The 23,746-nt window shown below is 40.4% G+C and overlaps 1 protein-coding gene across 3 annotated transcripts in view; it reads right to left on the bottom strand.

The window, feature by feature from the left end:
* Nucleotides 1-1,186: 1,186 nt before the first annotated feature.
* CALD1 (caldesmon 1) overlaps nucleotides 1,187-23,746 on the bottom strand; it is a 210,585-nt gene continuing 188,025 nt past the window's right edge. For all 3 annotated transcript variants that reach the window (XM_080665722.1, XM_080665724.1, XM_080665723.1), the window contains 8 exons: nucleotides 23,275-23,533; nucleotides 19,012-19,152; nucleotides 13,192-13,235; nucleotides 13,011-13,089; nucleotides 10,845-10,982; nucleotides 10,293-10,388; nucleotides 5,610-5,690; nucleotides 1,187-3,514 (listed from right to left, as the gene is read on the bottom strand). In XM_080665722.1, the coding sequence (XP_080521848.1) occupies nucleotides 3,509-3,514; nucleotides 5,610-5,690; nucleotides 10,293-10,388; nucleotides 10,845-10,982; nucleotides 13,011-13,089; nucleotides 13,192-13,235; nucleotides 19,012-19,152; nucleotides 23,275-23,533 (844 nt within the window). In that variant the 3' untranslated portion in view covers nucleotides 1,187-3,508. The remainder of the gene's footprint in view (nucleotides 3,515-5,609; nucleotides 5,691-10,292; nucleotides 10,389-10,844; nucleotides 10,983-13,010; nucleotides 13,090-13,191; nucleotides 13,236-19,011; nucleotides 19,153-23,274; nucleotides 23,534-23,746) is intronic.

Genomic DNA, 23,746 nt, shown 5'->3' with positions numbered 1-23,746 from the left:
CAATATTAAGAATAGAAAAAATAAAGAGGCAAAAATCTTTGCTAGCCATAAATTCACTTCACAAGGATAAAATATTTTATTCACTAGATTTGTATATGTACCTAAAGCATGACCTTAAAATATGAAAACAATATTAACAAAATTATAAGGAGAAATAGGCAAATCCATAATCATAATGGGATATTTTTATATTTTTTCTCAGTAATAGAACAAAGGAACAAAAAAATCAGTAAGAACATAGAATGTTTGGACAACGTGAATAAGAAGCTTGACAGCATTCAAATTAAGACCTGATTACATCATCTTTCTTTTGTGGAAGAATACATATTCTTTTTTTCCTATCCATTCCTCCATGCAAGTAAAGATATGAAAAAGCCTACAATCACACAAGAGACTATATTATACTCTGAATATGCACATTGTAAAATTAATTTTTATCCATCTCTATTTCCATCATCTTGGTGTTAGTATTACAGGTTGTATTCTTTGCATTGCTTAATTTTGTGAATTAACTTTGATGACAACTATCTTATTGTCTAAACTTATTTCCATCGCCCATGTTGTTAGGACATAGAAGTAAAAAAGTGCTAAATATTTTTAAAATTACAGTAACTTAGTTAATTCTGTCACTCTTATGGGCAGGATTTAGGGACTGCGCAGGAGCTCTGGACTCACTATTTAAAACCTTTATGAGAAAAACCTCAGATTTCAGACCAAGTAGTGCTATATAAATATGCAAAATTACTAGGTAGAAACACCTTTGGATTTAAATGTAATTGCCATTGCCTTGCTAATAGTAATATTCTGCAAACAAAGGGTATATATTAAATGGGTATTTCTACTATAAAAGAAACTGCCTTTGGGGAAACAGTACTGCCATCTTAGGAGCAAGAAAGGTGGTGTGTGACAATACTGGGATTGAGAAGGAGGGTGGAGGAACATTTGATAATTTCTTTTTAAAGAAGAATTTTTAAAATCTCTCTTTTCAACCTTTTCCATACGTATTTGGTGAGTTGTTAGAAAAATGCCCATAATAAGTTTTTACAAAATATGAAATGGCTTTTCTTCTTTAAAGGGCAAAACCAAGATTCAACCTGAAGAATACTTTTTGCTCTGCTGTCATCTTTATTACAACCAATATAACTCCTATAACCAACATGGCACATAAAAAACAAGTGAGGCAATGGCATTTGGAGGAATTCCATTTATTGTGGATGCATTTTCACAATATATACTTATTGCAGCGATCAGTTATCAGTGAAAAACATCAAGTGTTTATAAAATTTTTAGGAATGGCAGATTCACAGAACATGCTAGTCGCCTTGCAGTTTTACCTCTTAAAGATAACACAGAGAATTGTAATCAAACAAGTAAACATGGGCTTTATTTTTTCCAAAAGATTTAATCCAAACTGAACAAAATTCTACCCTAAAACATATTCCATCTAAATACCGGAATAAAAGTCAGGATCGATATAGTCTCTTCTCAACTTTAGACTTTCTAGAAAAAATATATATACTAGTGATCAGGAGAAGCTCTTGTTCAAAAGTACAACTAAGTAATGTTATATCGCCATGGGCCTTAATTCAAACTTCGTTCCATTTCACTCCAGTGATGGGAGTCAATGCTAAATCAGGCACTACATGTGGGTTCTAGGTTATCTTATCATAGACTCATATCTATTCTGTCATGGGTGGATGACTTGTGCGATCTTGGTGGTTTTCCTTCCTTTGGCCCAGGTGTGCTGAAAGCTAGAGAATTCAGCTACTCTTTACTGATTTTTGAGAAAAACAGACTCTGCAAGGCAGTAGTCACTGCTCATGTCAGCCTGCCCTGGCTAGCTCTTCCAGGGAAATACTGTAGGTTAGAAAATAGTCGTTCGTGAGGCTCCCTCATTGTGGTAGAAATTGAGAGTAGGACACTTTTGGTTAAGACAAATGAGGTATAAGTTTATAGAACTATCCTATATATCTCTATGCTAAAACATATTGCCAAGACAGAGGAGTACTCTTTTATCATCTATTGTGAAGAATAGATGAACACTTATAAGCTAAAGATCTGATGTCTAGATTACGTGTATAAAAAAGATGATTTGATAAAGAATCTTGGGGAAAATACTAAAAGTTACATATATTTTTTGAAAGTTCAATACCTTGTCAACTTATGACAAGTACCAATGACTAATAAAAGTAGAAACTTTTAATTTAAAAAATGGTTTAGTATAATAAAGATGGAAGGACTATCATGACTCTTAAATACTGGAATTTGCTTACTTTTCTTTTCTGCTTCCAGACATTAGCTAAAGCTGGTCTTTGCATACCCATACATGGAATTTCAATCTGGACGATCTTGTCACTAAAATTCTCATCTTCAAATTTTAGGCAAAGAAGAGACCTCAGATATCCTCTAGGCCAACCTATTGTGAACTTGATTGCTAACAAAACAAAGTTCTCAGCAAGCTCTGAGTTTGATCCAGATGGTAGATTTAGTAAAATTCACATTGGACTTCAAGATTGCTTTTCATTATAAGCTAAATACTATGTTTTATAGAAAATGTCAATTCATTTTGACATTTCAAATCTCTCTTTTTTCTTACAGTTTATTTATTGGACATTGAAGATATATTGATACCTATTCTGCCATGTCTCTTGGCAAATATGAATATTAATATAATGTGATTTTTAATTTTTGAAAAGCTGTGATATTGGCTAGTTACAAGGACATACTTGCTAAATATAATAGTCTAGCACATAAAAGAAGCTTTCTACCATTAGTGTGTTTGTATACGTGTATGCACATACATACATAATCAGGTCATCTAAAATGTGATTCACTATCACTACCAAAGAAATCCACAAAGCAACCAACCTAAAGAAATCAGTACCACTGTCTTCTAACATCATCATCCAATTTAGATAATCATCAGCATGAAAAAAGTAATACCTTAACAGTACGTTTTTAAAAAAGACAATCATCATTACAGAATCTCAAATCTGAAATGCGTTACTTTCAGAAAGTGTTACAACTGCCTACTAAGATCATTTCTTCCATGCTTTATTCTAAAGTGCAGAAACAACATGACTTCTGTATTTAAAACAAAAAAGAAAAAAACCCAAACCCCACTATGGTTTGTTTTTCTGGACACTGCACACATTCCTCAGGCAAATTTTCAGCTTGAACCTCCTTCTGCTCGACTTCTGACGTGGTGGGTGTCACCGTTCAGGCAGAGTTATGATGATCAGTAGAAAGTCTCTATTTCACAGCATGGGTTTCTTTAGAAACAGGCTCCTGTGCAAAGGCAGTACTTTTACCATGAACTTCTCTAGACTGTGAGTATTAAATATAGTGATAATATACATGGGTTTACTGGGATAATGAAAAATAAAACAAAAGGAGATTAACCCAATTTAGTAAATCAACATAAATATAAAACAGAGCACATTAGCCCTCTTCAGCTGAGCTGGTCCAGCATCTTGAGTGGCTACTCTGGCTTCTTTCTTGAACTGTCTCAAACCTGTTTAGAGAAGAGAGCTTGAAATCAGCAGGCCATAGTGTTTCAGCCAGATGTTTATGTCAGAAGAAAAACAAAGAATTATAATATGGTAGGAATAAATACTTACGAAAGGGAGGATTATTGTTGGCATTCTATTCAAATATGCTCTTCTTAGTCTTTCTCCTGTTGATTTTTTCCATCCTCCCCTCCCCTCCCTTCTCCTCCCCTCCCTTCTCCCTTCCCTTCTCTTTCTCCTTTTCCCTTCCCCTTCCCCCTTCCCTGCCCTTCCTCCTTTCCTTCCTCCCTTTTTTCTTTCTTTCCTTCCTTCCTCTCTTTCTTCTTTGTATTACCTTTTCTCTATCTTGATCTTTAGCCTTGCTCAGGGCATTCAGAGGCAGTTCTGTTTTTAACACCACTCTAAGGGCCAGGAATCTAGAGTGTGCATTCCAGAACAGGCACACATGATGGAATGACAGTCTCGGCTGCGACAAGGCAGGAGGGTGAAGTGGACTATGCTTACCTTTAGGTTTCTTCTGTTCTTTATTCCCTCCCTCCTGTACTTCTATCCCTACTCTTGAGACTTATCTGACATTTGACTCATAGTCTTATTTGTATATCATTTCTTTTCCCCAGTTAGCTGCTAAAAATCCTTGCTGAGGTGTTCACAAATATTAAAGTACAGTCATCCCTCAGTATCTTAGGGGGATTGGTTCCAGCCCCCCATGGACACCAAAATCTGTGGACACTCAAGTGCTTTATAGAAAATGGCATATTATTTGCATATAAGCCAAATACCTTAAATCATCTCTCGATTACTTATAATATATAATACAATGTAAATGCTAAATAAATAGTTGTTATACTGTATTATTTAGGGAATAATGATAAGAAAAAAGTCTGTACATGTTCAGGCCTAACTGCATAGTATACATTAGCAACAATGTAATTTTTTTCAAATATTTTTGGTCGGAGGTTGGTTGTATCTGTGGTTGGTTGAGTCCACGGATGCAGAACCTGAGGACACAGATGGCTGAATGTAGTATTGTGAATCTGCATTTTCAAATGTGTTGTGTGTTTTCATTTCAGATTAATCACTGTATGACGTGTAGTGAGTCTAACATTTTGGAATAAAGGAGCTACCTACTCTGCTACCTCATAACCTCAGCTGTGGGCCTAGTGGTTATAGAATTACTAGAGGCCTGGTCCACGAAATTCGTGCACGGGGTGGGGGGGGAGGGGGAGGTGGTGTCCCTCAGCCAGGCCTGCACTCTCTCCAATCTGGGACCCCTCGAACATCCCTCTCACAACTCGGGACTGCTGGTTCCTAACCGCTTCTGCCTGCCAGCCTGATTGCCCCCAACTGCCCGCCCCTGCTGGCCCGATTGCCCCCAACTGCCCTCCCCTGCCTGCCTGATCTCGCCCCCAACTGCCCTCCCCTGCCGGCCTGGTCACCCCCAACTGCCCTCACCTGCTAGTCTGATCTCGCCCCCATCTGCCCTCTTCTGCCAGCCTGATGGCCCCCAACTGCCATCCCCTGCCTGCCTGGTCGCTCCCAACTGCCCTCCCCTGCCGGCCTGGTCCTCCCCAACTGCCCTCCCCTGCCAGCCTGGTCGCCCCCAACTGCCCTCCCCTGCAGGCCTGGTTGCCCCCAACTGCCCTCCCCTGCTGGCCTGTTCACCCCCAACTGCCCTTCCCTGTCGGCCTGATCGCCCACAACTGCCCTCCCCTGCCGGCCATCTTGTGATGACGTGAGGGCATCACACAAGGGTGCGAGGACCATCTAGGCTTTTATTAGTATAGATCACTGTAGGAAGAGTTTCTGGGCTAGATCAAGAAGGAGGACTCAGTGTGTGTGTGAAGACTCACCCTGTCACCCTCCCACCTTGTGCCACCATAATGCACAATTCCGGGGAGTGCCACCATTCCTGCTGTGTCGTATGTGAGTGGTGTTCTGTGAGTCCTACCATTCCAGATCATATCTTTACTCCACGTCCCAGAACCCTGGCTCAAGGGAATGTTATCCAGAGGGGCCCCATTATACTTATGATGATGGACAATGGACAGCTGACATTCTCTACTCCAAAGGGGACTATATAAACATTTGGACTGACATTACCTTGGCAGGGGTTGTGACCTTATCCACAGATTGCTTTTCCCAGAGGTTCCGCTTGCCAGATACGTCTCCTGGCCTCAAATCCTAATGAAGAGAAAGCAGAAAAAAATTAATACATGGCCATGTATATTTTCTGCCAGGTCTAAATAAATCACCACATCTGTGTTTGTTTGTTTGAATTGATTTCTTATTAATACACTTTATCCTAGTGATCAGAAATAGATGGCATTGAAAGGATCATTAGCCATTGTTTTTATAATAGACCTGGACCTGTGTTATGATATAAGAATGGGCTGGAACTATCCAGCATTTAGGTCCTGTCCTTCACCAAGGACTTATTGCTTATGGATCAGTAAAATTGGAATACAAGCATATTTAAAATAATATAGCCTATTTTTAACTTTCTATGCTCTTAGAAGTGAATACAATATAGGTTCGTTTTAAATACAATTGACTCTTGAACAATGTGGGGGTTAGGGGCGTCAACCCCTTCCCCCTACACCTCTGTGCAGTAGGAAATCTGCATCAAACTTCTAATGGCACTTTCCCTCAGACTAAAGTCATTTTGTGTTTCCTGCGGAGTGAGTGGATAATTCAGAAGTGCATCGGTAGGACCTAGCCCCATCAAAGTAAACACTGACCACAAATTGTACCCATAAGAGAAACTGACACTTAATAACATATGTGAGAACATGTGGAAATCTTGGGGAGAAAACTGTTATATAGCTTTGATTCTTTATTTGCTACCTCGAAATTAATTTGGTTTGGACAAGGATCCACATTTTTGTTTCCATTTACTTTTCTTCCAGCGTGTGCTTCTATTAGTACTTGGCAAAAGGCAGTTTGTAGAAAATAAATGTGTTTTAACTGAAATAGTCATGTTTATTTTGGCACATCCTTTTCTCATTAGGAAGGCAAAGAGAACAGCAATTGCATTTATCCATGGACACCAGTCTAAATGGGCATATTTGACAGATAGTATGGAGGGCTCAACACTGGAAGTGCACTAGGTAAATGTACAATGTGAAGCATTTCAGATTTTTAATTTTAATTTATTTTATTTTATTTTTTTGCATTTCAGATTTGCCTTAATCCTATTGAGTTTCTGGAGTTCCATTGTGGCATGAATTCCTGATATCCTATTAGAGAGCTACACCTATTTAACTTGGAACCAGTAAGCAACAAATCAGATGGTTTTTGAAGGGTTCCACTACATTTGCCAATGTAGGGAGAAGCTGCCAAATTGTCTGGAAGACTGTTTTAAAGTTTTGGAAACTATAATTAGGCACATGCTGATGGAAGCTCTGGAAAGTGGCTATTATTACTTTATTTATTTGATTCATAGTAGACAAATATTTTTCTTTCACATGAATGTTCTACAGAAGAAAACGGACTGTAGTTCCCTTAAATCTTACCTATGAATCTTTTGAGATCAATTAAAGAGCGTATTTTAAGAAAATATGAACATCCAAGTGGTAAGTTGGCATTTTAAATCAAAGGGGAAATAGAAACGCAATTACCTGACCAGACTACATTTTAGACAAAGACCAGTCTGGAAGAAGAGGGAGAAATGAAGGCAGGAGAAGCAGGTTTCCAGTCAACCAGAGATCAAAGAATGAAGAAGAGAATTCAGCTGAGAAAGACATGGTTGTTGTTGTTTTTTTAAACAAAAAGAAAGACAAATTAGCATTTTAATTTAGCTGCATGTAACATGTAGTTTAGACACAAAGAACAGACAAACCAGCTAAAACAGGCATACTCAGAACTGAATTCTGGTTACAAAGTTACACTGAAATCCCATAAATTCTGCCCACAAATAGCAAATTGATGTCCCAGGAAGGGATCAGATGTAGATCAATGTTTGCTTTTAAATAAGTTAATTTTCAGGGACCCCCAAATAATATTGGTTTGACCAACTATTTTGAGCACGTTTACTTCCTGGCATTTTTGGAAATTATTATACAACTTGGTAAAGGATGGTTCTGTCCAGTGAGTTTTGGAACTAAACACTAATATCAAAGGAAACACTAATTCCCTTCTTCTTGAGGTTTCACTGGGTGAGGACCATTTCGGTGAAAGAATCTCCCTCTGTTTTTCTTCAGTGGCCACATGCCAGACATCTGCAAACACAAATCCAGGCTTTCCTCTCTAGCCATATACCAAGGAATATAAGCAAGGGACAGAGAATAAATCACCTGGGGTCCAAATTCAGATGGCACCTCTGGGGGCCTCTGTTTGCTGTTGTCTTTAGGTAACTCTCTAATATCCTGGGCTCAGAGCTCAGGGTCAGTATGGCTGGGGACCCAAAGGTGTCAAACTCAGAGGCCTGCCATGAAGGGCCAGGCTGGAAGCTCAAAGGCCTGAAAAGGCTTGTTGTAAACAAGGAAAATTGAGAATCAACCAATTCTGGAGTACATGCCTCCACACTTCAAAAATGTACTCAAATTACAATTTTTAAAAGGAAAATAAAGTACAATGGTGTGGGCCAAACTACACACATCTTAGCTGCAGGCCACCCGTGTGAGACCCCTGATAAGACCTGGCCAAGATCTTTGCTTGACCTGCCTTTTTCAGCTGCATTCCTGGACTTAACCTTTGGCCAGCCAAGTTTTATGCATCTGTAGGACCCTTCTAGGCCTGTCTGCAGCTCGGAAATGTCCTCTTTTTCTGCTGGATCCATAGTGTCTGTGAGTTACCCTCCTGCCTTCTTGCGTCCAGGTCACATCCTTTCCCAGAGAGACTGCCATGCTGCTCTTCAGATCTTGACAAGAGCTGGCTCTGTCACCCATGAACTGGGCACAAAGCTGAACGTTGCTTGTTAAGTCTACTCATACTAGCTTTTCATTTACAACAACAACTACATATTGCTTTCTTCCCATCTGGCCTTCACTCAGGAAGTTACCCTAGTCTGCAAAATCCAGTGGGTCATAGGAAAAGAGATCACTACAACCTGTGTGAACTGCCACTCTCCTTTCCTTTTCTTCTGTCCTCTAGGAGACGGTCTAGCAAATCACTCACTAACTAGTAGGTAAAGCAGGCAATGCTTTTGTAATTTCCCTGTCATACCTTTCTGTCCTGCCGTTTTTATGATGCTATCAGTTACCCCAGAGAATGGGGCTTTTTGTGGAAGCCTTGACATAATAACTGAATTGAATTTTTTTTTTAACGCTCCTATAATTAGGATGACATAGACGGTGATAGGCTTGGTAAAATCTGGTACAGAAATGAAATATGTCACAAATAAAATAAACACAAAAAAGTGACCAGGTTCTCTAGCAATGTGCCACATTCACCAAAGAGGAAAACACACATTCCTCTCGTTCTCGTTGCTATTTTGAGAGTTCTTCAGTGGGTCCATGAACTTCCAGAACTTGAGTGATATACATGTTATTAGGGGAGAAGGTCCTCAGATTCATAGGTTTTCAAAAGGCTCCATAATTCAAAAAGGTTAATAATCACTGGTCTGGGGCCACAAAATTTACATAAATTTCCATTAAAAAATAACTTCTACTCTATATGTCACCTTGGGTGCGGGACACTAAAGAGCATTCACCTTGTGGGTATGACCCCTCCCCTCGACTCTCTCCTTCTATAGCTTCCCTCCCTTCTATCTACCAGGAGAGGGGAAAATATATATTTTTCAATATATAAAGACTTTCCAATTGTAAATTGGGTTTTCATTAGTTTTACACCTCATGTGAGCCCTTATGCAAAAAATCCCGACTATTAATTAGGTGACTATAAGGGGTTGCATCCAAGAAGTGTAGACAATAGTTCCATTTTTTCTTCTTAAATTGGAATTGATAACCTCTAGTGACTTTGGAGATTAAATATGGAGCCACTGGATACAATTAAATGCTCAGTGGCACAGAGGTCTAGGATTTGGAAAGCGTTATTCTACCTCTGCAAGGGGATAGTTAGGACAGTTGAGTCTCCGCTCCTTTGGGCACCAAGAAATATATAAAAGCCAACTTAACAGAGAAAGCTCACCAATGTACAGGAGGAGCTTAATAAGGCTCTTTATCATAATGATAAATGCAAGGCAACTGTCATATACATTCAATGAAAAGGTTAAAAGAACAACATTTTTATAGTAAAACAGTCACACTTCATAAATATTAAGAAAAATTTAGATTTCCAAAAATAACAAGCTTTTATAGTTTCCAGTTTTACTGTGTTTTTCAAAATGGTTTTTCTTTGAAGGTGTTGACAAAAAAAAAAATTATGGCAATTACTTCAACAACTACCTAAAAATGGTATTTCTTTGGTATAAAGTTACATAAATTAGGCAAATTAGAAACCATGGGTTCAAAATAGCCAACATACACTTCCTTTGGGGAATAAGTTTAGGGGTGCCTTTGACAGAGAAGTGGCCAAGATAATTTGACATTTTCATTTTCAAATTCCTAGCTGTAATTTATAGAATAGGAGCTAAACACACAGACCAGTAAAGAGTGTAAACCTGAACGGCCTCGGAGTTCTGGTTAACTACTGCCTCTGGGCGATTGTGGGGCAGCTGCTTGGGGCTGTTCTCTCTAAATCTGAACCCCTCCTTGTTTGTTACTCAGCATGGACAGCGGAGAACAGGAGCACTGTCTTTCCCAGGCAAACACACAAACAGCCTGTTTTCTCCTGCTGCTGGAAGCTGAGAGATCAAGCAAATTCAGAAAACCTGGAGCTCCTTACCGAAGGTTTGGGAGCAGGTGACCTGTTTCCGTCTGGGGTTTTAGTTAGCCATTCATTGATGCGGCTGGAAACCCCCACCTTCAAGCCAGCAGTTTCCTGCAAGGAGTCAATCATCCAATATTAAAGAAAAAGGCAGACTTAACCTGGAAAGAAATCTTCAAAGAAACCTCAATACTATCGCATATTATTTCATATAACCATCCCATAACGCCAATTAATGATTGCTGTTATAATCAATATTTTGAGTAAAATGAACCTTAAATTTGATATTTAAAGAATGTTATCTGGTTTGCTTGCCCCCGCACCTCACCCCACCCCATCCCACCCCAACCCAAGGTTGATGATTAATTTCAAGAACTCAATTTAGAGGAAAGTGGCCAGAGCGAGGGGTACACACTGTCTGGCATCTGTGAGCTTGCTTTTATGGTTGTTGCAAAAGAAAGTAAGAATTACACCTTCTCCCCTGCTTTTATAACGAGCTAATGTGGTCTGCTAAAAAGAAAAGGAAAAGAAACCCACCCTCCAAAATTAAGACAGAACTCCGGAGCTCACCTTGTTTGGCGTGCCTGATGCGGTGGGGGATGAAAACACATTCCCTTTCTCCCACATACTCTTGATATTGCGAACACCCTCAGCAGGAACAGGAAGATCTGAGGCTGCTGGCTTCGTAGGTTTTGCAGCTTTTGTCCCCTGAAGTGTGTGGATTATCTTTAGGATTGGTGCTAAGTTGTTTTTTTTTTTTTTTTAATTTAATTTAATCTTATTGTTTAAGGTATTACAAGTAGTGGTACATATGTCTCCTTTTCTTCCCCCCCACAGACCTCCCCCTGGCCTCCCCTACCCACCCCACACTTGCCCTCGTCCCCCCGCCCACAGTGTCTTGCATCTGTTGGTTGTGCTTATATGCATGCATACAAGTCTAAGTTTGTTCTTGTCAAGTACTCTCTTCGTCGACAGTATCATTTAAAAGAGTAATTGTCTAAATGCCTTCACCAAAAATGAGAGTCATTTCTGTTGTAAAACTGCATTCTGATGACATATGTACCAAAAAATCCACCCTGAGATCTAGATCAGAGGGTCTTTCAAAAATGAAATGTGCTTTTTATTGGGATGCCATTTATTGTTAAAGTGATATTCTACTTCATTTCTTCAACAGATACCTAAGTGCCTACTGTGTGCAGGGCACTGGGCTCTGGTGTTATAGTGGTACCCAAAACAAGACAGTCTGCTCTGTAAGCTGAAGGGGACTTACATTTTAATAGGACAGGAAGATAGTAATGGATGATTTAACATTTCGGTGTGTTATGAAAATTAAATGTAGTGTCATAAAGCATGCCAAAGGAGCACACAATAGGGGAATAATAATAATAGGGAGCAAAGAAGGCTACTCTGAGGAAGTGACATTTAAACCCAGATTGATGGAACACTTGGAAGTGGCTAGGTAAAAGGAGGCACAAACACCATTCCATGCAGAAGGAACAGCATATGCAAAGGACTGGAGACAGGGACATGGTAAAGGATTGAAAGAGTGAGAGGCCACTGCATGGAGAATATACTGGGAGGAGGAAAGAATGGATGTAAGGAAGAAAAGTGTGCACTTGAGATACTTTTCCACAGTAGTGATGGGCATGCCCAGAATCATGCAATTCCCTGCCTGGTCCTGCTTTGTGGCCTGTGTGGTCAAGGTGGTCAGCCATGGTGAGTGGCACCATCACTGGATCATATAATGGCTGAAGCCATAGTCTTGGCTTCATCAACCCTATTACAGCTATAATAAATGTAACCACAGAAAATAACTATCTGCAATTTGTCTTATATTTTACTGGACATTTAATCTTGTGAAAATCAACTCTTGAGTATTAATTAGGACTTGGTTATTCATTTGATAAATCATTCCGATCTCATTTTTATTCCCTCGTAATTTATTTGATTGTGAATATTTTATACTTATGTCCACTCTGCAGTACAAAGGAGAGGAGAAAATCAAATCAAGCTTATCCAATTCCTTCATAGCAGATGTTCTGACATAGAAGGTGGCTAAAATCATTGACTTAGTCTACACAAAGGAGAGAAAACTAGGATCACACATTGATTAATGGTACCCTACCTTCTTAGAGCTTTGGTACTTGGAAATATAAATTATTTCTAAATGTGGTAGAACCCCTAGGTCAATTTTGTGGGAAAAAGTTGGAATAGACAGAAGCATATAACTATGGTCCTTTAAGCATAAAATAATCAATTTAAAATTCATGGTGATTAAACTCTAGCTGGCAATCACCTTTATATTAACTTATACTATCACTATTATTGTTTGATCATAAAAGTTTTTATAGGCAAATGAGGATTAACCAAGGTTATATGGGACCTGTTTAACTACATACAGGAACATATTTTATAGGGAATTAATATTAGAAGATATACTTACTAACATATAAATAACATAGTTGAATATCAACAAACCTATTCCTTAAAAGAATAACACCTTCATTAAAGAATACTCAGGCTGAAGGTAGTAAACAATAATTTATTAAAAACCCTTCTATAATCTACCTTTATTACTGTTCTTCTCTCTAACTAGTTCAAAGTATAATAAAGCATTATTAATGTTTTAACACTAATGTGGTTATTAGACTTGCTTATTGTCCCAAGCGTTTCTATGATCATTTACACAATCAGAGCTGATTTCTGTTTGAGCATAAACCTGCAGACATCGCTCACCTCAATGGCACTGGTATATTGCTCCAGTCTGCTATCAATCTTGGAGACGACAGCTGCTTGATGGGTTGATTTGACACCACTGTTAAGTAAATAAACACACACATACATAAAGATATGAGAGAAAATCTTTCCATACATATGATGGCTGATGATGCTCCAGTGAACAATCAACCATATTTACCTTTTCTGCACAGACTTATTCAAAAATTCTGCTCGCTCTTCTATCTAGGAATTAAAAAACAACAACAGTTAATATTTTCAGCTCATAAACGGTGTCCCTGACCCTGGTGAAGGAAAGCACCAAAGACTGTCAAAGAGTTTTAATTAGGGTGCTGTGCGTAGCAGCTCTGCCAGAGAGGAAAATGCATATAAGGTGTTTGATAATGAGAGTTGACAGATGAAGGTAAGATTGGCAGAGGACAGAGAAAGTGTGTAGAGAAATATGAAGTTCTGGAGGCAAATTGAAGACTGGACAGAAATGGAGTAAAAATGCCTTTGAAATTATTTAAATCAATGGTAAAATAATTGCATTTCAAGACCATAGCAATAATTTATTTTTTGCCTCCTGGCATACTTTAAAATTTTTTCTACTTATTTCTTTGTTAAGGTATAATTGACATGTAACATTATATTAGTTTCAGGTGTACAACATAATGATCCAATATTTGAATATATTGCAAAATGATCATTACAATAAGTCTAGTTACCATCACCTGACAACATTGTTTTTTTCTTTTTGTGATGAGAACTTTTAAGATCTACTTTCTTAGCAACATTTTAAAAAACAATACATGCTGTTACCCTTTAGGACAGGCGTCCTCAAACTACGGCCTGCGGGCCACATGCGGCCCGCCGAGGACATTTATCTGGCCCTCCGGGTGCCGCTGCCTGTCCTGCTTAGCAGCCGACTCGTCCCGGGCCCGCAGTGCACATAGGAATTTGTTCATAGTTGTTTTTTTAAACTATAGTCCGGCCCTCCAACGGTCTGAGGGACAGTGAACTGGCCCCCTGTTTAAAAAGTTTGAGGACCCCTGCTTTAGGACATGTTTTTATGAGTATCGATGTACCATGTTCTTTGATTAAGAAAAATTTCCACAATGTTTTGACCAATATATATTTGGTATGTAATAGGGTCAAATAAGAAAGATAACCAGGGGATGGGAACTATTCACTCAAGGGCTTAGCCTGGTTTCCTGATTTGATAGCTGTCAAGCCTATTGCTGAACTTAATTTGCCCTGAAAGTAGAAGATGGGGTGGGAGTGGGGGGTGGAGTGAGACTGGGGCACAGCTCATCAGTGATGGCTGAGGCCTCCCACAAAGCCCCCATTAGCCCAAATGGGAAACAAGAAAATAAACCCAGAGAAACTGTGATAGATATACACTAGATGGGCAGTTCATTAGTCTTTAATATATTCTTTTTTTTAAAGCTAGGAACTTCTTTTTGCTAAAACTAAAGCTAAATCAAACATTATATTTTACTGAAATGGCACCACTTAAATCCAAATGTTCTTCATAGTCAGCAAATATTGTTGACTCCTTATGATACCCAACTCCAGGCTGGAAATGATCTCTGCCACACATCACCTGTCAGTATTAGCAAACAACTGTGACCAAGAAAGTGCTATAGGTGTCCCTGAGATTATGGGATGTAGAGAATCTTAAATTTTATTTTTTAAAATTTTAATATAAACTTAGAAGTGCACTTCTGGAGAAAAAAGTTCCCGGTTGAATAAGCTGAAATACACACAATGCACTGGAACTTTTAATATTATCCATCCATCCATCCATCCATCCATCCATCCATCCATCCATCCATCCTACCTTTAACCTTGTCAGCCTATTAGTCAAACAACCAACCAATAAATTATGTTGAAAACCCACTACATAAAGTTCAACACCCAATGATGTATTATATTCTTTAAAGAGAATACATTTTAGTAGGATAGACTAGTAGAACCTAGAAATAAAATATTTAAAATTCAATGCTGGTACCATATTAAGGATATGACAATGCTGTAGCTATGGGAGAAGTGACTACCTGGGGGGGGGGGGGGAGGGGTTGGAGAAGGTTTTTGAGATATTTTGATACCTGAGCTGAGATTTGTAGTTTATCGTTTACATGGTTTTATAAATGAGTTTATGAAAGTGAGGGTGGGAGTGCATGAGTTAAAGGGCAGAAGACATTTCTAGCAGAGCAAACTTTTTGGAAAGCAAGAGGAATGCAGAGTGGTGGGACTGACGAATGAAGCAACGTTCAGTGTGGTGGGAAGACAGAGGCACAGTGGAGGGTGGTGCCAGAGGTTCTTGTTCTTGGTAGCACTTCCAGCATCGCTCTGAGTCAGGGATCATTTAGTTAACCTTGGCCATCACATATATTTAAATTATAGAGGCTCTCAGTTTCTACCTTCTCCTTTCATATCTACAATATTTAATACAACTTGACTTCATTATCACATTTTGTCCGGCCTCACCACCTATTTACTGATACACTCTTGTTGGAAAATCCCTGAACTTAGTGACTCTAGGTAATGTAACAATTTGTAAATTAAACGTTCTGTATAATTTTAATGAGGAATATTGGTTCTTCTGAAGACCAAGAGGTAGCAGTGTTGTCTGGATAAAGCTCAGAGAAAAAGCCTACTAATATTTTCGCCTTACTCCATACTCCCTCCACCACCAATCTATGAAAACAATAATAATAAAAACAAAATTTTAAATTTAATTTACTTAAAGTTTATTCTTTGCATGCATTATGTAAAAAAAAAAAAACAACCACACACACACAAAAAACAACACATCACTGCTAACATCATTGAACCACGAGCAACCAGGTTCAGGGTTTTCCAGACAGTGAATAGGAGTCATGAGAATTAACAAAATACATTAGTTGATAATATTTTGAGGTCAAATATGAAATGTTTTTCCTCCCACTGGCATTCTAGAATGTTAACTTGTGACCAATTACAAAAGTTGCAGGGCCAAGAGTATCGACAATTGCAAAAATTCAATTGTAGAATATGAAACTGTTACTGTTGTAATTAGCTAGTTATCAATATTAAAACAGGAAAGGAGAAAATGGAAGGCCAGACATTATAAGCATGGTCATCTGGACAGCTTCACCAGGAAGCTGCAACTTTACACTCCCCAGGGAACCACTCTTCCATTCCCTGCAGATCACTGGGGAAAGGGATCCAACAAAGGGGCAGATGGATGCATGGGCAGTGAAGTTGGGGTGACATAGGGAAGATGTTGGCCTGTCAGTCTAACCTGGAAACAAAGATAATTGGCTCGAGGGGGTGGAGCCACTGCAAGTGTATGAAATCCTGAAGGATTAATTGGATAAGCTCCTGATTAAAATCCCCAAACAGAAATTCTCTCTCTTGTTCCACTTGCTTCGCTCTTGCTTCCTGACACTTGCTTTTTCCATGACCTGCGCCAGCCTGCTATGTGGCCTTAAGCAGTCACATGGCTCATGGCCATGCGGACCCCATACGCCATGGACTGCGGCTGGAACACAAGTTAAGCTAGCCAGATGCTGGGCTGGACTGTGCTGCAACATGGAGCAGAGGCTCTGGACAGTGGCTTTAGTCCTAGCTCTGCTGAAGACAAAATGGGACTTTCTCATGGCGGGACTGAGGGAGATGGGACCCTGAAGATGAACTCCCTTAATGTTACCTCATCATTAAAGCATTCCACAATACCTCATCCTCCCAGGGCGGGGGGCGGGCCTCAGGAAATTCTTTTTCCTGTGGCACCTCAAGAAGCCCACTTCTACCAGCAACAGGTTAGGAAATTAGAGGACACCCACCGATAACAAAACCAGACCACACAAGCTCTTCAAAGCACATAGTATGGTGCAAGGCAAGAAACTGTCTGTTTCTGAAAGCATGTCTCTCTTATATAGAAGTTTAAAATGTTTTGTTTTTGAAAATGTATCTACTTTAACTGATAGCTCACACATGCCTCTCTTTTAGAGGAAGTAGATAAACGGCCCCCTGGGGACCCAGAAGTCCATTAGCTAGTTATCAATATTAACTGGTTGATGGAAAGACTAGAGAAGTAAGTTGAAAAACCTGGTTGAGAGGAGATATTTGAAGGAGGAGGATGGATTGTAGTGTCTCCTGAACAAAAAGAGTAGAAATTAGAAGTCTAGATCACTACCATTTTCCTAGTGTTACCAAGACTGTCCCAGGAACGTTCAGTTTGGGTGGGATTTAGAGGGAGGGAGAAGGAGAAAATGTGGCCCTAGCTGGTATGCCTCAGTGGATAGAGCATTGGCCTGTGAACTGAAGGGTCCCAGGTTTGATTCCGGTCAAGGGCACATGCCCGCGTTGCAGGCTCGATCCCCAGTAGGGGGCGTGCAGGAGGCAGCCGATCAATAATTCTCTCTCATCATTGATGTTTCTGTATATCTCACATCCTCCCTTCCTTTGAAATCAATAAAAATCTGTTTTTTAAAAATGTGGTTTTCTTTCAGTATTGATGAGTAAGGAACAAAAGGACCTGGACCGGGAACAGAGAGGACACCTGTGGCTGCACAGAGGAGCCTGAACCGAGTGGTGTTGACTTTCTGCTCTTTCTTCCACAGCAGGGGTCTGTAAATGACAGCCCATTTGCCCCGGGCCACATGCAGCCCTTGCTTTTCACATAGCCCTCAAACTAAGAATGTTTTATATTGTCAAATGATTGAAAAAAATCAAAAGAAGGGTAATATTTTCTGACACAGAAAAATTCTGTGAAATTCAAATTTTGGTGTCCGTAAATGAAACTCACTTACTCTACAAAGCCGCTCGCTCCTCATTCTGTCGGCTCTGAGATCTCACCTCTGTGGAAGTCCTATTAAATAATAATATTCCCTAGTGGCTTCATTTGGATTCCCCCTCAGAAAGACCTTGCCCATAAGTAGTTTCTTTGAGATGTATCAGAACTATGAAGGGTCCCAAAAGAACACGAAGAGTAAGTGAGGTTATTTAGGGAGAAAACATGCTGATTTTCATGTGAAACAGGTAATAACTGTAAAATGTAACTGTTTTTTTGGTCATTTTCATGTGCCAAGTGATAAAACCTCACACACATTTATAGACACACACACACACACACACACACACTTTGTCTGGCTGGAGCCTGGCTGTGATTCTGTACTGGCTTTGCCCATTGTCAATGCTTTGTAACCTAACAAGGTTGATGGGAAATGAAGGTGAAATAAAAAGGTTAGAAGTTCCTATCTCTGAAGAGTCATTCATTCATATATCCATTCATTCACATATCCATGTACTTACTGAGTGTATTAACTGTGCCAAGAGCTCAATGCATGTTAACTCTCATGAACAGAAAATATATTTAAAAGTAATGGCAGATTGAATGTAGATCATAGTACTTTTTTGAGTCTGTGCTCTTTTCCCATCTCAACCCATTATTCCCTTAAGTCAGTTTTTCCCGCTCGTTCTCATCTGTCAGCGCTTCTGTCTGACGTCAGTTAGGAGCTATGCTCCATGAAGGCAGTAGCAAGACCAGACTCATCCTGGCAAAGGACCCTTCCAAGTCGAATTTCGTCTCCTCCCCTATAATAGCTTTCAAATTTGAACGGTACCATTTCCAGCTGCCCTGCTTTTAATAATGACAAAGAAAAAATGATTGGCAAGTGTGAAAAACAGCATAACCTTTACAATGTATTTGCCCATTTTATAAATGTTTCCCTTTCCAACTGCTCAAAGCAATGAGGCAGCTGGGGAGCATGGGTCAGGGAGATCCAGAGATAATAGCTGATTGCCTTTTTAATGTTACCAAAGCATATAATAAACAACAGATACACATTTCCCCACTTTATTTCTCTCTTTTGCATATGCTGAAAACAAAGAAAAGTCATGAAATGGCTGAACGAAGGAGTAAAAAGATAAATGGAATAAAGGCTTTGGATAATCAATAACTTAAAAGCTAAAATCAAGTTTCTAAGATATTATAGTAGCGGTATTATAAGGAGGATTTCTGGGGGAAAAATACCTTGAGAGATGAACCTTTGGGAGTGAAACATTTGAATGGTTTCTTGTCATCTGCTAAGCCATCTTCTGGCATCTTCTGCCGTTTCTCAGCAGCTTCTGCCCTTCGCCTTTCAATTTCCTCCTTTAGCCTCCTCTTCTCTTCCTTAACAGGGAAAGAGCAAGTAACAAGGACATCAGCATCAGGTTCAAGCCCAGGGGAATGGGTGCTGTAGAAGAAAGGGCACAAGTCCCAGAGAAAGAAGACCCGGGTTCTAGAGTGAATGCACTGGGTCCTCAAGGGTGGTCACTAGAGGTTAAGCCTTGTTCTGCCACTTCCCAACTGCAACCTTGACCACATTACTTATCTGCTCTGTGCCTCAGTCTCTTCATCTGTAAAATGGGGATAATAATAGAACCCACTGAACAGGGCTTTAGTGAGCCCATGTAAAATGCTTAGACTAGTGCTCAGTATGGTGATCATCATTATCATCATCCTGTCAAGTCATTTAACATTGACCTCTCATTTCTGAATTATGTGAAATTCCTATAAATATCTCATCTTCCTAGTTCCTAGGAGAGTGTGAAGACAAGTGAGACAACTTACGTGCAAAGTTATATGAATCTATGGTACCACATTTGTCAAATTGTACAAGAGATTATTTTATGGTTGTGCCCACCTCAACAGAGTAGATTATTTTAGATGGTTTGACAAACCTGAAATGAGGCAGGTAATTGCACCATAGTAGTGAAATCACAGATATTCACAACCTGTCTCATTACCCCTCTGTGCCTTCATTCCTGGCCTAAAATATTGTCCCCTGCTTCTCTCTCAGGCAAAAACTCCAGATCTCTGATTAAGTCGCACATCCTCTGTGAATGATTTTGAAAGTTTCATGTTGTGTTTTGTAATTTTCAAATTGTGAGATCTGTGTCACTGGATATTCTCAAGAAGAGAATTTATGTCCACCTGTCAGAGGATGTTGCAGAGGATCCTGTGTGTTATAGACTATATGTTTGTGTCTCCCCAAAATTCATAGGTTGAAATCCTAAACCCCAGTGTGACAACATTAACAGGTGATTAGGTCTTGAGGGTGAAGCTCTCCTGAGTGGGATTAGTGCCTTAAAAAAAGACCCCAGAGAGCACCCTGGCTCCTTCCACCATGTAAGGACACAGGGAGATAATGGCCATCTATGACCCAGAAGCTTCCCTTTCACCAGGCACAGAATCTGTAGGCCTTGTTCTTGGACTTCTCAGCCTCCAGAACTGTGAGAAATAATTTCTGTTGCTTTTAAGCCACACAGTCTACCTTTTATTGGCAGGAGGTGAGATAAAATAATTTCCAATTCAATCCAACCCTAAGAATTCATTCTATCTTCATTGGTAATCTCCTCTAACTAATAACAACAATGATAACAATGATTATAACTGCCACTTCCTCAGTGCCTATGATGTACCAGGCACTGTGAACACAATGATCTATTTAATCATCACAACAATCCTGAAAGTAGGTGTTTCACAGATAAGGAAGAGAAGTCTCAGAGTCGTCCAGTAACTTTCCCAAGGTCCCAGCTTGCAAGCGGCTGTCAGGATACAAGCCCAGGTATGTTTGGTTCTAACGCCCTTTCATCCCCATTACTTCCCAGAGATCATTGGCGCATTGACAGCTGGACTTGGAAGAGATTTTGGAACCATTTATCCAAACTTTCCACACAGTTTAGGGAATGTTTACATAGGATCCAAGTCAGAAAGAAATGAAGTCTTTCTGCATCTTTTGAATGATGGGAGATCAGTGTTCCCTAAGATTAGTGAGAAGAGTTCCAGGCTAATTTGGAGAAGCTGGATCCCAATACTGATCCTACCACGTATTAGTCAAGGAACTTCACACGTCACTCAAACCATTTCCACTGTAATTAGCTAATCATTAATATTAATAATAGGAAAGGAGCAAAAGGGAGGCCAGGCATTATAAGCATGGCCATCTGGGCAGCTTCACCAGGAAGCTGCAACTTCATGCTCCACAGTGAACCACTGGTCTATTCCCTGCAAATCACTGGGGAACAAAGGAGAAGGAGGATGCATGTGCAGTAAAGTCAGGGTGCCGTAGGGAAGGTGCTTGTCTGGCAGTCTAACCTGGAAACAAAGAGAACAGGCTAGAGGGCTGGAGCCACTCTAAGTGTGAAATCTTAGAAGGTTAGAACCCTGAGACAAAGGGATCCTCTCTTTCTTGTTTCTCTTGCTTTGCTCCTGCTTGCTTGCACTCACCCACGTTCCCTCCGTATTCATGTGACCCTAGAAGCCACATGCATGGCCCACAAACATGTGAACCCCACATGCAATGGACTGCAGCTGGGAACACAAGCTGAGCTAGCCTCATGCTGGCCTGGACTGTGCAAATAGGGAACGGAAACTCTGGACACCGGCTTTAATCCTCGCTCTGCTGAGGATGAGACGGGACCTTTTCCTTGGCGGATGGAGGGAGATGGACCTTGGAAACTCAGGGGTTTAATTCCACAGAAGGAAAACTTTCCACAATACCTCATCCTCCCAGGGGGCCTCCGGAAATTCTTATTCCAGCAGCACCCCAAGAAGCCCACTTCCTTTGGCAACCAGTGGGGACACAGAGAGCACCCCACCGATAACAAAACTATTGGATTTCCATTTCTTTGCTCATAAAATGAGAATAATAATGTACCTCAGGATGAAAGAAAAGTATGCACCTTGTAAAAAGCAGCAATGTAAGTTGTAGGTGGTTAAGCACTTTTTCAGTTTTCAAAATAGCCTTTTGGTAACTTTATTTGTTGCTTTCAGTGCTGTCTTAAAATATGGAACAAATTTATGGGCTCTAATTATTGGGTTCCTGCTACAAGCCTGGCACTGTGTTTGTGTCCTGGGTATACAGCGATGAACAGAGCACAAAGTGTCCCCTGACTGTGAAAATCTAGGCTCTTCCACTAAAAAAGCCCAAAACCTATTTTTAAAAATCTTCTCTATAAAAATTCTTCAAATGTCCAAAAAACCAACCATCATGTGACTCTTGATTCTCCTTCTCTGCTTTCTACTGTTCTTTATGGAGGGACAGTATAAGGTAATGGATTAAGACAAGTGGCCAAGAGACACATGAAAACATGCTCAAAGTCACTAATTATCCGAGAGATGCAAATCAAAACGACAATGCAGTACCATCTCACACCTGTCAGAATGGCAATCATCAACAAATCAACAAATGACAAGTGCTGGCGAGGATGCGGAGAAAAAGGAACCCTTGTGCACTGCTGGTGGAAATGCAGACTGGTACAGCCACTGTGGAGAACAGTATGGAGTTTCCTCAAAAAACTAAAAATGGAACTCCCATTTGACCCAGTAATCCCACTTCTAGGAATATATCCCAAGAAACTAGAAACACCAATCAGAAAGGATATATGCACCCCTATGTTCATAGCAGCACAATTCACCATAGCTAAGATTTGGAAACAGCCTAAATGCCCATCAGCAGATGAGTGGATTAGAAAACTATGGTACATCTACACAATGGAATACTATGCTGCTATAAAAAAGAAGGAATTCTTACCATTTGCAGCAGCATGGATGGACCTGGAGAGCATTATGTTAAGTGAAATAAGCCAGGCAACGAAAGAAAAATACCACATGATCTCACTCATTTATGGAAAATAAAGAACATTATAACCTGATGAATAAAAAGATAGATACAGAGGAAGTAAAGCACTGAACAGACTGTCAAATTACAGCGGGAAGGCTGGGGAGTGTTGGGGAGGGAGGGAAATAGATCAACCAAAGGACTTGTATGCATGCATATAAGCACACCAATGGACACAGGCACTGGGGGGGTGGGTGGGATGAGGGCATGCGACAGGGGGTAGGGGAGGCTGGGCGAAGGTCAATGGGGAAAAAAAGGAGCTACGTGTACTAATATATGTAATATTTTAAACAATAAAAAAAAAGACAAGTGGGGCCTTGGGAAAATTACAAAACAAACAAAAAACACTTTTTCTGTGCCTCAATTTCCTCATCTGTAAAATGGGGACAAGACTACCTGTTCTTATGAGAATTGGATAAATTAAGATGTATAAAGGTTTTGGAACCATGCTTAGCACACAGTTAAGTTTATTATCCTTAAAATGTATTTGTAGAGTCCATGCTCAAAAGAGCAGCAGCATTTCACCAGGGAAGAAATTATCCTCTGGGCCAGAAGGGTCACCAGAGATAGGTGTTCAGGGGCTTGAGTAAGTGGGGTGCCGATGGCTGGGCGGGCTGTGCTCTCCTTACCTCCTCTCTGACTTTTCGCTCTGCTTCCTCCTGCTTCCTCCTCTGCTCTTCCTCCTCCAGGACCTTCCTTCGCTCCTCCCTCTTTTTCTTCAGCTCCTCCAGCTCCAGGGCTGCCTCTTGCTGCTTCTGTTTGAGCTTCTCGAACTCTTCGCTCTCAGTCTCCCCACGACGGCGGCGCAGCTCCTCCAGGCGCTTGCCAGCTTCCACTTGGGAAGCTCCTTCCGCCTCCTTGGCCTCGCTGGCCCTCCCTCCAGAGCGGCTGGTGTGGGGAGAGAAAGGGATGCAAAAGAGTTTGACACATGTCTGCCTGCAGCCTTACCTTGAGGGAGGGGATGTGGGTCTGCAGGCTTGGCCTCCCACACAGAAATCTCCACTGCCTGTCACTGGGCAGTAGATCCTCACACCAACCCAAGGGGTAGGCTGGGGCCCAGCCGGCATCTCCAGGTCTGAATCTGAGTCCCTGCTCTGCCAC

This window comes from Plecotus auritus, assembly GCF_963455305.1.
Source record: "Plecotus auritus genome assembly, chromosome: 4".
Lineage (NCBI taxonomy): Eukaryota > Metazoa > Chordata > Mammalia > Chiroptera > Vespertilionidae > Plecotus > Plecotus auritus.
Note: the sequence above shows the minus strand (reverse complement) of the source record. Positions and strands in the feature narration are given on the sequence as shown.